We start from the raw sequence: 12,866 nt of genomic DNA on the forward strand, positions 1-12,866 counted from the left end.
TACGTTATGAGGACCACAATGGCATATCTGGACAATATACACACACACACAGATTTGTAGAAAACCTGTACTCATGAGGACAATAATGGTTTCACTGGACATTATCCTCAAACATGTGTTGCGCAATATTTTGTTACTGAAAAAGTAGCCCAATACTTCCGTTTATTTTAAATGTTGAAGAGAAAAAGGTATTTAACTTAGGAGAGCAATGGTACAAAGAGCAGACCACTTTCTCATTTTCACAGACCTCAGTGTTCAGAGACCTGAACATCAACATATGCAGCTTTTTTCTTGTTGCTTTGATGACAAACACCTGTTTTTAATAACCATATGCAGGGATTTTGCGATGGACAATACAAGTATTTCTGACAATCTCTTTACCAGTCGGCTGTCATTGAAAAGTGACAGAGGATTTAATTCTGACAGAGACCTTGACATATGATAGAACCTGCGCAGCCTAAAATTATCATGGAAGGAAGTGAAATATTGAGAAATGTTGTCTTTTTAGTGGACAAGTGAATAATAAGTTGATTGAGTTGCTCAGAAATAAGGTCAAGATCAAAAGCTAAGTTGAAATGTAGTCATGTATTGATAACTGGCAATTCTGGTATTGTGACAATACAAACATTGCAAACACTTAAACAGTGAAATAAAAAAATTACAAAAAAGATATAGTTATAGTGAAGTTAATTTGTATAAAATGTACATATCTACTTCTAAAAAATAATGGCAACATGGCAACATAATGGCAACATGATTATAAAAAAATAATGGCAACATGATTATATACTAGGACGTGCAAATAAAAACATTTGAACAGTCCTGACTGTCTCCCCTCTTGAAAAAAACGTTTAACTCCTGAACAAAAAGCAAACTTATATATACTTTTGAATGATACTTACATTATCATATCTCTCCAACATCCTAAACATTAAATCAAAAATACACCGACTGAAGCAAAAATGAATGCACTCACAATCTCATTTCATTGACTTGAATTATAAGGACTATTATGGTCTATAGAGTGGTGCAGGGATGACGTATTTACCCGGAAGTAAGCTGCGCATGGGTTGCCTCGACAAAAAGCAATGGGATTTCTCCATAGGATTTTGGAAAATAGCTCGAAATAAGGTCTGTGGAAAACGAACCGGTTTGATAAATGTACGTTTTGTTCAGCCGGTTAATCTCCACACGTCTACCTACAATTATCATTTTCTAATCATAAATCTAGTCGCCAGAAGCAAAATGCTAACGTTATGCTATAAACGAACTACAGCAGGGTCGCTACTTCAACGTCACGCCAACTTAAGATCCATATTCAAACATACAGATTCTAAATGGTACAAGTTGAAGCGTTTGTTTGAACAGTTTGCAGGAGGCAGGCACTTGCTTTCAAGCAGAACAGGGCTAACTAACTTGGAGTGTTTACGTGTTCGGTGTAATGACGTACAACGTCCTCTACAACTTCTGTAGTCCCATTCAGCCACTTGGTAACAACCATCGTTTTTCAGACACGTCAACTCTTCAGAAATCACCAGTGTGGTCACTGCTGATGGATTTAATGTCAAGACGGCAGGCGAAAAGCTTTTAAAATGCGTGTTTTCTGAATGGAATCGGATCCATTAGGCTAAACTAACCTGTAGCTGCTCCGTCCACACTCACAACAACGTCATACAGACATAAATAAAGCAGCGACTGTATTCACCATGATACAGACAGTCTATGGTTTGTACTTGTTTAACTTTTGTCCCGTTTCTGAACAGATATGAGGAGCTGTGAGCTCTGAGTGTGTGCTAACAGCTAACGGCTGATGTGTTGGGACATATAGCTGTAAGCACACAGGTTTTGAAACTAACAGGCTGTTAGTTTCAGTGGTCCGCTTTGATTCTGCATTGTCTCTTGGTGGTAATTACCTTTGTTTCGCAGCTATTCTAGTAACCGTTTTCTCTCTTTAGAATGTTTAGGGAACATAAATGCTTCAGCAATTTCAGGTTGTTCTTTCTCATGCTTCTTAAAGTGACGAGCAATCTTAGATTGAGGTTTACTGCAAACATAACAGTAATTTTTGAGGGTGCAAGAAGAGTCTTTGGGATTTGCAACACTCTCAATTGTTTCAGAACTGGATGCCATATCAGGGATGAAATCTTCATGAAGTTGGAATTTGTCAGAGGTAGTAGCAGCCGTGTCTTGGTGTTCAACATAGTTCTTTGTAGAGACAGTTGGTGCAGTCTTACAATGGGGTGGCTTTGAATCCCTGATGGTGGCAATGAGATGATCCCAATCAGTATTTGCTTCAGAGTCAGGTGGGCAGTCTTCATCGGCGCTGGATCCATCGCTGCTAGACGCCGTTTCAGGAATGTAGTCTTTATCACTGACGGAACCTTCATTACTGGAAAGGCAGATGTCCTTCATCTTTAAAAAAATAAATAAAGGAACACCAAGTTTGTATTTTTTTCATTATCCAAAGAAATCAGATATTTATATAAACACATTACGTACCGGTGACTCGTTGTTCTTGATGAAGCAGGTTTTGTGCCATGAGGTTGAACATACTAAAAACACAATTACACAAGAAAAATGTACTGGTAACATTTCTTGAGCATTATTTTAACATTTAATCACTGTGCATTTCACTATATAACAAAGAAGAAAGTAAGTCATTTAGAATCTAAGTTAAGTATTTGAAATTAAGTCTGTTTTATCGAAATGTTTATCTTCTCAGAGTAAAAAATAAAACAGTGTTGTTTGACAGGTACTTACATTTACACGTAAAACCAATCCATTTGAGGCTTGAGACAGGTCCTCTGCAATCATGACAATTATCCAAAGAGGAAATAACTGCACTGGTGAGTTCATGATGACACTGTGGATCAAAAATTGAACATAAACAAAATAAATATATATGTTATTTTAAGGGTGTTTGAGTGTGAAATGTGACCCAGATACTTTTAGGACATAATCCTTATGACAATGAAAAACAATAAGGTTGTCTGCTTGGACACCTTATTTTATAAAAAACACAAATTGTACTCTTCATTTTGAAAAACTCTTATTAGCATCTGACTAAGAGCAGTTGAAGTAGTATTGAAAGTATGTCCTGCCTAAATTGTGTATCTTAGGTCAAGGCGTCATCAACGCTAACAAGCTGACAGATATCCAACTTGTTTGCCATATATGTGACAAAGATTCCTCCCTTTACCAGTGTGTGAAAAAACAATGGTGATAGAGTATTATGAAGTACAACTTGCCATTTTGGTTTGTGGGGAGGACGGTGGTTCTCTATCGGGCTCAGGGTTAGAAGCTACTTCCCGGGGAGCCTGAAATTGTAGCACAAACAAAAGACATTGTTGTCACCGTGGTAGTGGTTTGATCTGACTTGTGTGCTGCAAAGGTTTAACAGTTATGGAGGTGTGCACATGCTGGATGAAGGCAATGATCTAATGTCTAGTCATGTCAACAGGTTGTAAATCCTCTGTCCTTACAAGGACTGCTGTGCCTACAAGACACCCTGTGACCAGACGGCCTTCATCTTTCTGTGTAGTATAACATTTAACCCGTTTCAATGTGACCCAAAGTATGGGGAAACGGAGCCCCCTTACCAAGACAATAGTCCTGGTAAAACAGCTTCAATCTATTCCAGTCAGCGACACGCAACAATGTATGGAAAAACAATACATAGAAACTTACCATCGTGTCCCCTGATGCGTTTGTAGTTGTATGAAGTTCGGTCCCAGCCTCTCGTGTCCCACCACTTACTTCCTGTAAATAAGTGAAAGATAGGCACGACTTTAAAACATTATCGACTCATTTCCATTCATCTATCAATGGGACACACATCTGAACATTAACACGACTTTATCCAATTCATTAGCCAGCAATGAAAATAAAAAGACATTATTAGCCCCTAAATAACATGTTGGGGCCTAAAAGCAATTTATCACAGAGCAATAATTGATAAAAAAATCTACTAACACATTGACTGTTAGCATGCTATGTGTGCAGCAGCCATCAGCATATCTCATCCCAGGAAGAAAGCTGATTAGCACAGTAGGACTGTCATTTTAACCATATTACAAGTTGGCATCCTCATTTTGTTTCATGAATGCCATGGTAGCGCTGCTCCTCTGTTCCAAATACGACTACTAACTCTTACTCTGAGCATTTATCTTTTCATGCTGCAGTAAATAACAGTAGACAAACTATGGCTTAAATAATATAGAGACACATATGTTTCAAGGTTCAAGGTTCAAGGTTCTTTATTGTCAATCTGACATAGCTACAGAGTAATTATGCAGTTGAAAATCTTATGTCACAGGCTTCTCCAACAATGCAACATAATAACATAACATAATAACAATAAGAGCAAGAGCAATACAAAAATAATAATAGTTATAAAAATGAAATAAAGTTATGATGTGGAATAGTGCAGTATGAGTCTATATACAAGTTATTGGAATGATATATATATATTAGGTATTAGATACATACTACTGAGTAGCAGTTGAATGTTTGATGTTGTTTCAACAGTTCAATTGTTTAACAGTCTCACTGCCCGCGGGAAGAAACTGTCTCCGAATCTTCTTGTCCTTGCCCGGATGCTGCGGTAACGTCTGCCAGACGGCAACAGAAAGAACAGTTTGTGGCTGGGGTGATGGGGGTCTTTGATAATCCGTAGTGATTTCTTCCTGAGCCGCTGGGAGTAAAGGTCCTCCATGGATGGCAGCTCCGTCCTGGTGATGTGCTGTGCAGTTTTCACCACCCTCTGTAAAGCCTTACGATCGAGGTCGGTGCAGCTGCCGTACCAGGCCGTCATGCTGCCAGTGAGGATACTCTCTATGGTGCACCTGTAGAAGTTGCAGAGTATCCTGGAATCCATTTTGAACCTCCTCAGCCTGCGGAGGAAGAAGAGCCGCTGTCGAGCTTTCTTGGTGATGGTGGTGGTGTGAAGAGTCCATGTCAGGTCCTCAGTGATGTGGACCCCAAGGAACCTGAAGCTTTTGACTCTCTCCACCGTAGTCCCATTGATGGCGATGGGGGCGTGTCCCTCTCCCTGCTGCTTCCTGTAATCCACAATCAGCTCCTTTGTTTTGCTGATGTTGAGATGGAGGTTGTTCTCCTGGCACCAAGATGTCAGGTTTTCGACCTCCTCTCTGTATGCCGTCTCGTCATCGTCTGTGATCTGGCCGATGACGGTCGTGTCATCAGCAAACTTCACGATGGTGTTGGAGCTGTGTGTGGCCACGCAGTCGTGGGTGAACAGGGAGTAGAGGAGAGGGCTGAGCACGCAGCCTTGAGGGGCACCGGTGTTAAGAATCAGGGTGGAGGATGTGATGTTTCCCACCCGCACTGCCTGGGGTCTGCCCGTCAGGAAGTTCAGGATCCAGTCGCAGAGGGCGCTGTTGAGCCCGAGGTCTCTGAGCTTGATGGCCAGCTTGGAGGGCACAATGGTGTTGAATGCTGAACTGTAGTCAATGAACAGCATTCTCACATATGTGTTCCTGTTCTTCGGGTCCAGGTGTGAGAGGGCAGTGTGGAGGGTGAGGGCTATGGCGTCGTCTGTGGACCTGTTTGCTCTGTAGGCAAACTGCAGGGGGTCCAGAGATTCAGGGAGGGAGGAGGTGATGAATAATTTGACTAACCGCTCAAAGCACTTCATTATGATGGAGGTGAGTGCTACTGGGCGGTAGTCGTTGGGGCAGGTGATGATTGTCTTTTTGGGGACAGGAATGATGGTGGAGTGTTTAAGACATGTGGGGACTACAGACTGCAGCAGGGACCTGTTGAAGATGTCTGTGAACACCTCTGCCAGCTGAACTGCACACACCCTGAGAACACGGCCAGGGATGCCATCAGGTCCAGGAGCCTTGTGTGGGTTAACCCTTTTAAAGGATTTACACACATCTGCCCTATTTAAAACAAAAGGGCAGTGTAGCTCCTGGTCCCTCTGTACCTCCACAGCCTGGCTGCTCTCAAAGCGTGCAAAAAAACTGTTTAGCTCATCTGGGAGAGATGCGCACGCAGACACTCCCGCAGCACCCCCCGCTGCTCCTTTGTAGTCAGTCATTGTCCTTAGTCCCGCCCACATATTCCTAGTGTTACAGCCTTTGAAGTCAGATTCCACCTTCTCTTTGTACTGTCTCTTTGCATTTTTTATTGCTCTCCGGAGATCATACCTAGACTTCCTGTACTCCTCCAAATCTCCCGCTGTGTGCGCGAGAGTGCGCGCTTTCAGTTTGCCGCGCACCTCACCGTTTACCCAGGGCTTTTGATTTGGGAATGTCCGTACAGAAACCTTCGGTACCACGTCATCGATGCATTTCCCAATGTAGCAGATGACAGTGTCCGTGTGTGTGTTGATGTTATTGTCCTCAAACACACTCCAATCCGTAGATGAAAAGCAATCCTGCAGTGCTGAATCTGACTCCTCGCTCCATCGTTGTACTGTCCTTGTTATCGGTCTGTCCCTTTTAAGTTTCTGCTTGTAAGCAGGCAACAACAGTAGTGAGATATGGTCTGATTTGCCGAAGGGAGGGCGAGGGAGAGCCTTATATCCATTCCGGAAAGGGGAATAAACATGGTCCAGTATGTTTCCCCCGCGCGTCGGGAAGTTGATGTGTTGGTAATATTTTGGCAAAACCTTCTTCATGTTGGCGGTGTTGAAATCTCCGGCCACAACGAACGCCGCATCTGGCCGTGAAGTCTCGGTTTTATCAATAAACCCAAACAGCTGATCGAGTGCCGTGTTGTTGTCGGCGAGTGGCTGCGGCGGGATATACACTGCTGTTATCACAACAGATGTGAATTCCCTCGGCAGATGGAAGGCCCGACATGAGATCATGAGGTGCTCTAGCTGTGCGGAACAGTCCGATGAAATAATCTTCACATCTGAGCACCAGTTGTTGTTAGTCATTACACACACACCGCCTCCCTTACTTTTCCCCGAGTTTGCAGTCCGGTCCTGACGAAAAATAGAGAATCCGTCAGGGACAATAGCGGAGTCCGGGATAGCGGGGTTGAGCCAAGTCTCAGTGAGAATTAACACGTTACAGTTCTTAATGTCCCGTTGAAAAGCAATCCGGCTTCTGAGTTCATCTAGCTTATTTTCAATGGATTGAACATTAGCCAGAAGAATACTCGGAAGAGGGGGCCGATTCTCACGTTTTCTCAGTCTGACCAGCAACCCGGCCCGGCATCCTCGCTTTGTCTTCTTCTTGCGTCTCTCAGGTAGAACAGCAACAGGTAGCCATGGTGAATCTCCATTGTCTATCGGAGGGTTAATATTGTCCACGAAGTTTCGCAATTGGAAAAGTTCCTCTCTGCTATATTGTATGGCAGAGTAGGTGCGGTCGGCTAGCATGTTGCGAACCATGTTAAAAGTAAAACGGCAAAAGTAAAAGAAATATGTACAAAATACGAAAATGGGCAAAGTTGGAGAGGAGCACAAAGACAATGCGGCCATCTTCACCGGCGCATCTCAGTAGTTCCGTTTCTGGAATGTGACTAATCTTTCACAGCATTAAGAAAAGTACAATACTGTCACAGGCCCAGTGTACATGTATTGTTTCCCTCTACAGCCCAACACAGAAAGTGATTGTGATATGAAGTACAACTTGCCATTTTGGTTTGTGGGGACAACGGAGGATCTCTCTCGGGCTCAGGGTTAGAAGCTACTTCCCGGGGAGCCTGAAATTGTAGCACAAACAAAAGACATTGTTGTCACCGTGGTAGTGGTTTGATCTGACGTGTGTGCTGCAAAGGTTTAACAGTTATGGAGGTGTGCACATGCTGGATGAAGGCAATGATCTAATGTGTAGTCATGTCAACAGGTTTTAAAATCCTCTGTCCTTACAAGGACTGCTTTCCCTACAGTAGGCCTGCACATTTTTTGCTGAAATAAATTAAATCTGCTTAACTGAGCTGAGTGGTAGTACCATGGAGAACAATGCAACACTTTTTCCCTGTCAGTTAAGCAATGTCCTAAAGAGAACATAACCTCACCTTTAAGCGCCAGGGCCAAGCAGAATCCCCATAGTTGTAAGTTAACTCCTCCTCTGGGAATATTTCCTTTACAGCAAATAGGCACAAGTGTGGGGTTCCCTTGACAACGATTTTTTTCACTCTGCAGTTTGGATTCCTGTGATTATCATTTGCAAGACGTCCAAGTGTTCCATCCTCTTTTGAAGCATTAATACTGCAAGACAAATAGTCCAGATACAACATCATGTATCATGACAGAAAAGCACTGAATTCATACAAGAAGTCACTAGGAAACACATAAATCTGGTAATGGTCAATTATCCATTTGAGGTAATCAATAAGCAGCAAACTCACCAAAAGTGCATTCCAGACCAGATGAAATCGAATAAGAAGATGTTATTTTTGACATCTAGATCTTCACTTGCACCCAATATTCCACGGTACTCCACCACAAAAGTTGACAGTGCAATATATTCCCGTGTAAAAACACCACGTCCTACAATAGCAAAAAAAATCCATTAACATTAAACATTTACCTATACCCAATTATTTGTAAATATTTGCCATGAGTGTGTTAGATGCCTAACACTGCTATCCACACATAATTCATCCAAGTTAGCCTCTGACATGTAAAGTGCCTTGCAGGTAAATACGGAGTCAAATTGTTTGATCAGCACGCACTCCTTTCTCCAATAAAGCTCCACAGTGATATGCAAAAGGTGTTGGTTAACAGTACTTTGAAACGCTTAACATAGTGATGCCAACACTGCTAGGGTTGAGGGTAGCTGTGATTTGACTATATCCAGGGGTGAGTTCACGATTATTTACTGGTATGAAGTGACACATTATTTTATATTGAATTTCATTGTAAATAATCAGAGCACTGTTTTAATCAGCATGTTCCATCTAATGTTCAGATTAGATGTTGCAACATATTAGAAAATACTTGTAAAGCAATAGTACTTTTTGTTGCCATATGTATAAACATATACAAAATAAAATGTAAAATGTCAACACAAATGTTATATTTTAAAGTTAAAGGTACCATTATTGTGCACTGTCATAATTAAGAGGCTACATTGAGAGGATAGACAATGTTGTGCTATCATAAGTTCTGTTGTACACATTTGATTTCAATAAATGATCATATGCATGGTTAAAAAGGCTTCATGATATAATAATAAGGGCCGGGTAGTTTGCTAACCCTGCCAAAAAACCCTCGCACTGAGGAGAGGCTCTGTGAAACCTCCCCAAAAGTGTAGTCAAAGCATCTCTAAACACAGCGGGTGTCTGGCAGTTTAGGACACAATTGATTTGGTATACAGTGTTGTTTTTCAATGAGAGGAGCACACATTTTAAAGACATTTCCTGAAAACGTACATTGTTGAAAATACGTGAGGCTGATGGCCTAAGAGCAATGACTAAAAGGTCAGGGTTCCCTGTGTGCCCAGTTGGACCATATTGATGAAACAATGCTATACGGTCTTTGATACTACATACTGTATGAGATAAATAGCTTACCTTTAAACGTGTTGATGAACCTGGCCTCTAGGAAGGGTTTGTCTCTGCCCAGAATTATATGGTCTATTGCATCCTGTTCAGGAGTCTTTCTCCTGCTCCTTTGTGTCATCCTTGCTATTGCTAAAAAATAAAACAGAGAACAGGCTAAGTTTAATATACCAAAGCATGGTTAACAATAACATCTCTTGGGGTAAAAAGCATCTCCATTTAGAAAACACGCATTTTAAAAGGTTTTTCGCCTGCCGTCTGTCTGCAGACTTGTCAAAGCATTAATTCATGGTTTTTACTAACCGGTATCAGTATGTTGTTAATTCGGCATCATTTTGAAACGTGTATTACAATTAAATCACGGTCAAATATGTTCATTTTGTTGTAGTTGTAGCCCCCTTGCCAGCGATTCTCTCTCTACATCAGCCCGACTCAGCCTGGTTGTTGGCCCGGAAAGAACCTCGATTTTATGGGGCCAGAAAAACTGAAATAGTACCCACTAGCCGGAACTACGCCAAGTGGAAATGCAACCAAAAACGGGCCGGGCACGGCACGCTTAAAGCGAGCTCCACGCTGTAGTGGAAATGCGCCATAAGTTGGACGTAGCTAAGCCAGACCTTAGAGTTAAGACCTCCTTTTTTACGCCCAGCTGGTGCACTCCACACTTACGTTTCCAGTAAAATGCAGTGTCTTGGTAGGATTAACTTACTAACTAACTAACTTCATCCTATTGCTTTTTTTAAACACACGAAACGCGATGGGGAGCATGCCTCGTGGCGATACACTGAGCCGGAAAACGAACAGCTGAAGTTTTGATGCTAGGTTGTAGCTAGCCACCAAACAGTATGCCTCGTGGCGATACACTGAGCCGGACAAACAAAGTCATAAACGAACAGCTGAAGCTTTGATGCTAGGTTGTAGCTAGTCACCAAACAAACATTTAAATCCTTATATTTTGTTTCAAATACATGATAAAAATATCACTTACCAGTTTTGGTTAAAAGCCACTTTGCCATCAGCAATGTCCTCAGCCATGTACTGCTACTGTTTCTTGGTGAGTCAATGACCGAATACTGAAAGACCACTCCCTATGAGAACCTGCCCGCGTGATGACTGCTCGCCAATCCCTGATGAGAACCTGCCTGATTGAGTCTTTAGCCGCCCAATTAGTGAGCAGGTGTGTCCAGCCAATGAAAAGCGCTTATTTTGTGTAAAAAGAGAGGGAAATGTGTATGAAACTGCAATATCATGAATCGGCTGTACGAGCGTTTTATACACAATGAGCACACACAAATATACACTAGAAATCAGGTGTAGGCGGTTTATTAGGACATACCGAGAAAAAGCGGGAGGGTTTTATTTACATGTTGATAAGTGCTTCTACACTGCGCGACTTGTGAGGACACCAGTTTTGTCTTCACAAGTCGAAATGTCCTTATAATGCTGGTGTGTATCCATGCGAATTGTCCTCATAATCCGGCCGCACCAACACACACACACACACACACACACACACACACACACACACTAGTAGCACACAACCGAACACATCTCTGAGGGATCAGCTGTGTCTCACAGAACTGTTGCATGTTGGGAGTATTGTCCAGGGTGTGTGTGTAATCCTAAATCTGCAGAGCATAAACATATGTTCCAAACGCTGTTGGCATCTCCTGCTGTGTCCCTAAACTCGACATCCCCCCCTCCTCCCTTATCTATCTCCCTCTATTTTATCTCCCCTCTCTATCTCTCCATATCTCTGTCTCCCTCCATTTATTAATAGTCCTCTCCCCCTTTCCCTTTCTTTGACACAGTGAAAAAGAGGAACTCATTGCTTACATCCCCCCCCCTCCCTCTGGGATTGTTATGGTGTGGCGCGCCAATGACAGATAACGACCAGGCTGATGAATTTCTAAACTAATCTCTATTTGTACACAGTTCACAGGGGGCCAAGCAGGGAGAGCGGAGAGAGGCAGGGTAGGGGGGGGGGCAGCCAACATTAATGAAAGTGAGCAGGAAGGTGAGGGGAACGCTAAGCAGGCCAACCAACAGAGGCTGAGCTGAATAATGGAGGCAGCATCATTTTATGGTATGGCCCCCCTGCTGATAGTCTCAGTGAGAGCTCGTGTGTCATGTGGACCCTGGCCAGCCCCCCCCCCCCCGGAGGAACTGCTGACCAGTCCAGTGCTCTAAGTGCAGGTTCAGGGAGGTTCTGGCATGAGGATGATCAGCTGTTCCAAATATTTCCCTTTTTTTTCGTAGAGGCTTCCTACAGAAGTTACCGTCACTTTTTGTTGGACTTTATGCCCCTAGACCAGCGGTTCCCAACCTGTGGTTGGGAAACAAAAATAGGTTGACAACCAAATACCACCAAAAACACAACATGGCAAGCATATTTATTGTTCCTTTAATCCCACTCTTAAATTAGAGCTAATTATTTCCCATTTCAGGGCGTGTTGAGCCACCCTTTGATTTTTGTGGCAATAATCTTTTCCAAAATACATTTTATTTTTAATCTACTCTTCAAGGTTCAAGGCTTTTATTGATCATGCGTGCATAGCTACAGTGTAGTTATGACGATGAAAATCTTAGGTCACAGGCTCCTCCAACAGTGCAACACAATACAACAGAAAAAATAGTACAAGTAAATACAAAAAGGAAAATAGTAAAAAAGTGAAATAGTGGAATAGTGCAATTATAGTTTATATGCAAGTGATTGAATATGATATATTAGATAAATAATTTCGAAAGTAGCAGCCAGATGAATATTATGGATGTTGTTTCAAAAGTTCAGGTGTTTAATAGTCTTATGGCCTGTGGGATGAAACTGTCCCTGAGTCTGGTGGTTTTAGTCCGGATGCTGCGGTACCGCCTGCCAGACGGCAGCAGACAGAACAGTTTGTGGTTGGGGTGATGGGGGTCTTTTATAATCCTGAGGGCTTTCTTCCTGAGCCATGGATGGCAGCTCCATCCTGGTGATGTTCTGTGCAGTATTCACCACCCTCTGTAAAGCCTTACGGTTGAGGGCGGTGCAGCTGCCGTACCAGGCCGTGATGCAGCCGGCCAGGATACTCTCTATGGTGCACCTGTAGAAGGTCAGGATCCTCTCTATGGTGCACCTGTAGAAGGTCAGGATCCTCTCTATGGTGCACCTGTAGAAGGTCAGGATGCTCTCTATGGTGCACCTGTAGAAGGTCAGGATCCTCTCTATGGTGCACCTGTAGAAGGTCAGGATGCTCTCTATGGTGCACCTGTAGAAGGTCAGGATGCTCTCTATGGTGCACCTGTAGAAGGTCAGGATCCTCTCTATGGTGCACCTGTAGAAGGTCAGGATGCTCTCTATGGTGCACCTGTAGAAGGTCAGGATCCTCTCTATGGTGCAC

The 12,866-nt window shown here is 42.8% G+C and overlaps 1 protein-coding gene across 1 annotated transcript; it reads right to left on the reverse strand.

Annotated features, from left to right (window-relative positions):
• Nucleotides 1–1,926: 1,926 nt before the first annotated feature.
• LOC117485559 lies at nt 1,927–9,607 on the reverse strand. Its single transcript, XM_034134142.1, has 7 exons — nt 9,499–9,607; nt 8,332–8,473; nt 7,999–8,191; nt 7,615–7,683; nt 2,761–2,863; nt 2,500–2,552; nt 1,927–2,412 (listed from the first exon to the last, which is right to left on the reverse strand). Exons 1-7 carry the CDS (start codon nt 9,605–9,607, stop codon nt 1,927–1,929), a joined length of 1,155 nt encoding a protein of 384 aa, XP_033990033.1.
• Between the last annotated feature and the right edge of the window lie 3,259 nt (nt 9,608–12,866).

Source organism: Trematomus bernacchii, unplaced genomic scaffold, assembly GCF_902827165.1.
Source record: "Trematomus bernacchii unplaced genomic scaffold, fTreBer1.1, whole genome shotgun sequence".
NCBI classification, from domain to species: Eukaryota; Metazoa; Chordata; class Actinopteri; order Perciformes; family Nototheniidae; genus Trematomus; species Trematomus bernacchii.

Coding starts and splice junctions, on each gene's coding strand:
- LOC117485559 (XM_034134142.1), bottom strand. CDS start 9,607: ATGACACAAAGGAGCAGGAGAAAGACTCCTGAACAGGATGCAATAGAC. Junction 7,684..7,998: donor CTTGGCCCTGGCGCTTAAAG/GTGAGGTTATGT, acceptor CTACAATTTCAG/GCTCCCCGGGAAGTAGCTTC. Junction 2,413..2,499: donor TCAAGAACAACGAGTCACCG/GTACGTAATGTG, acceptor ATTTTTTTAAAG/ATGAAGGACATCTGCCTTTC.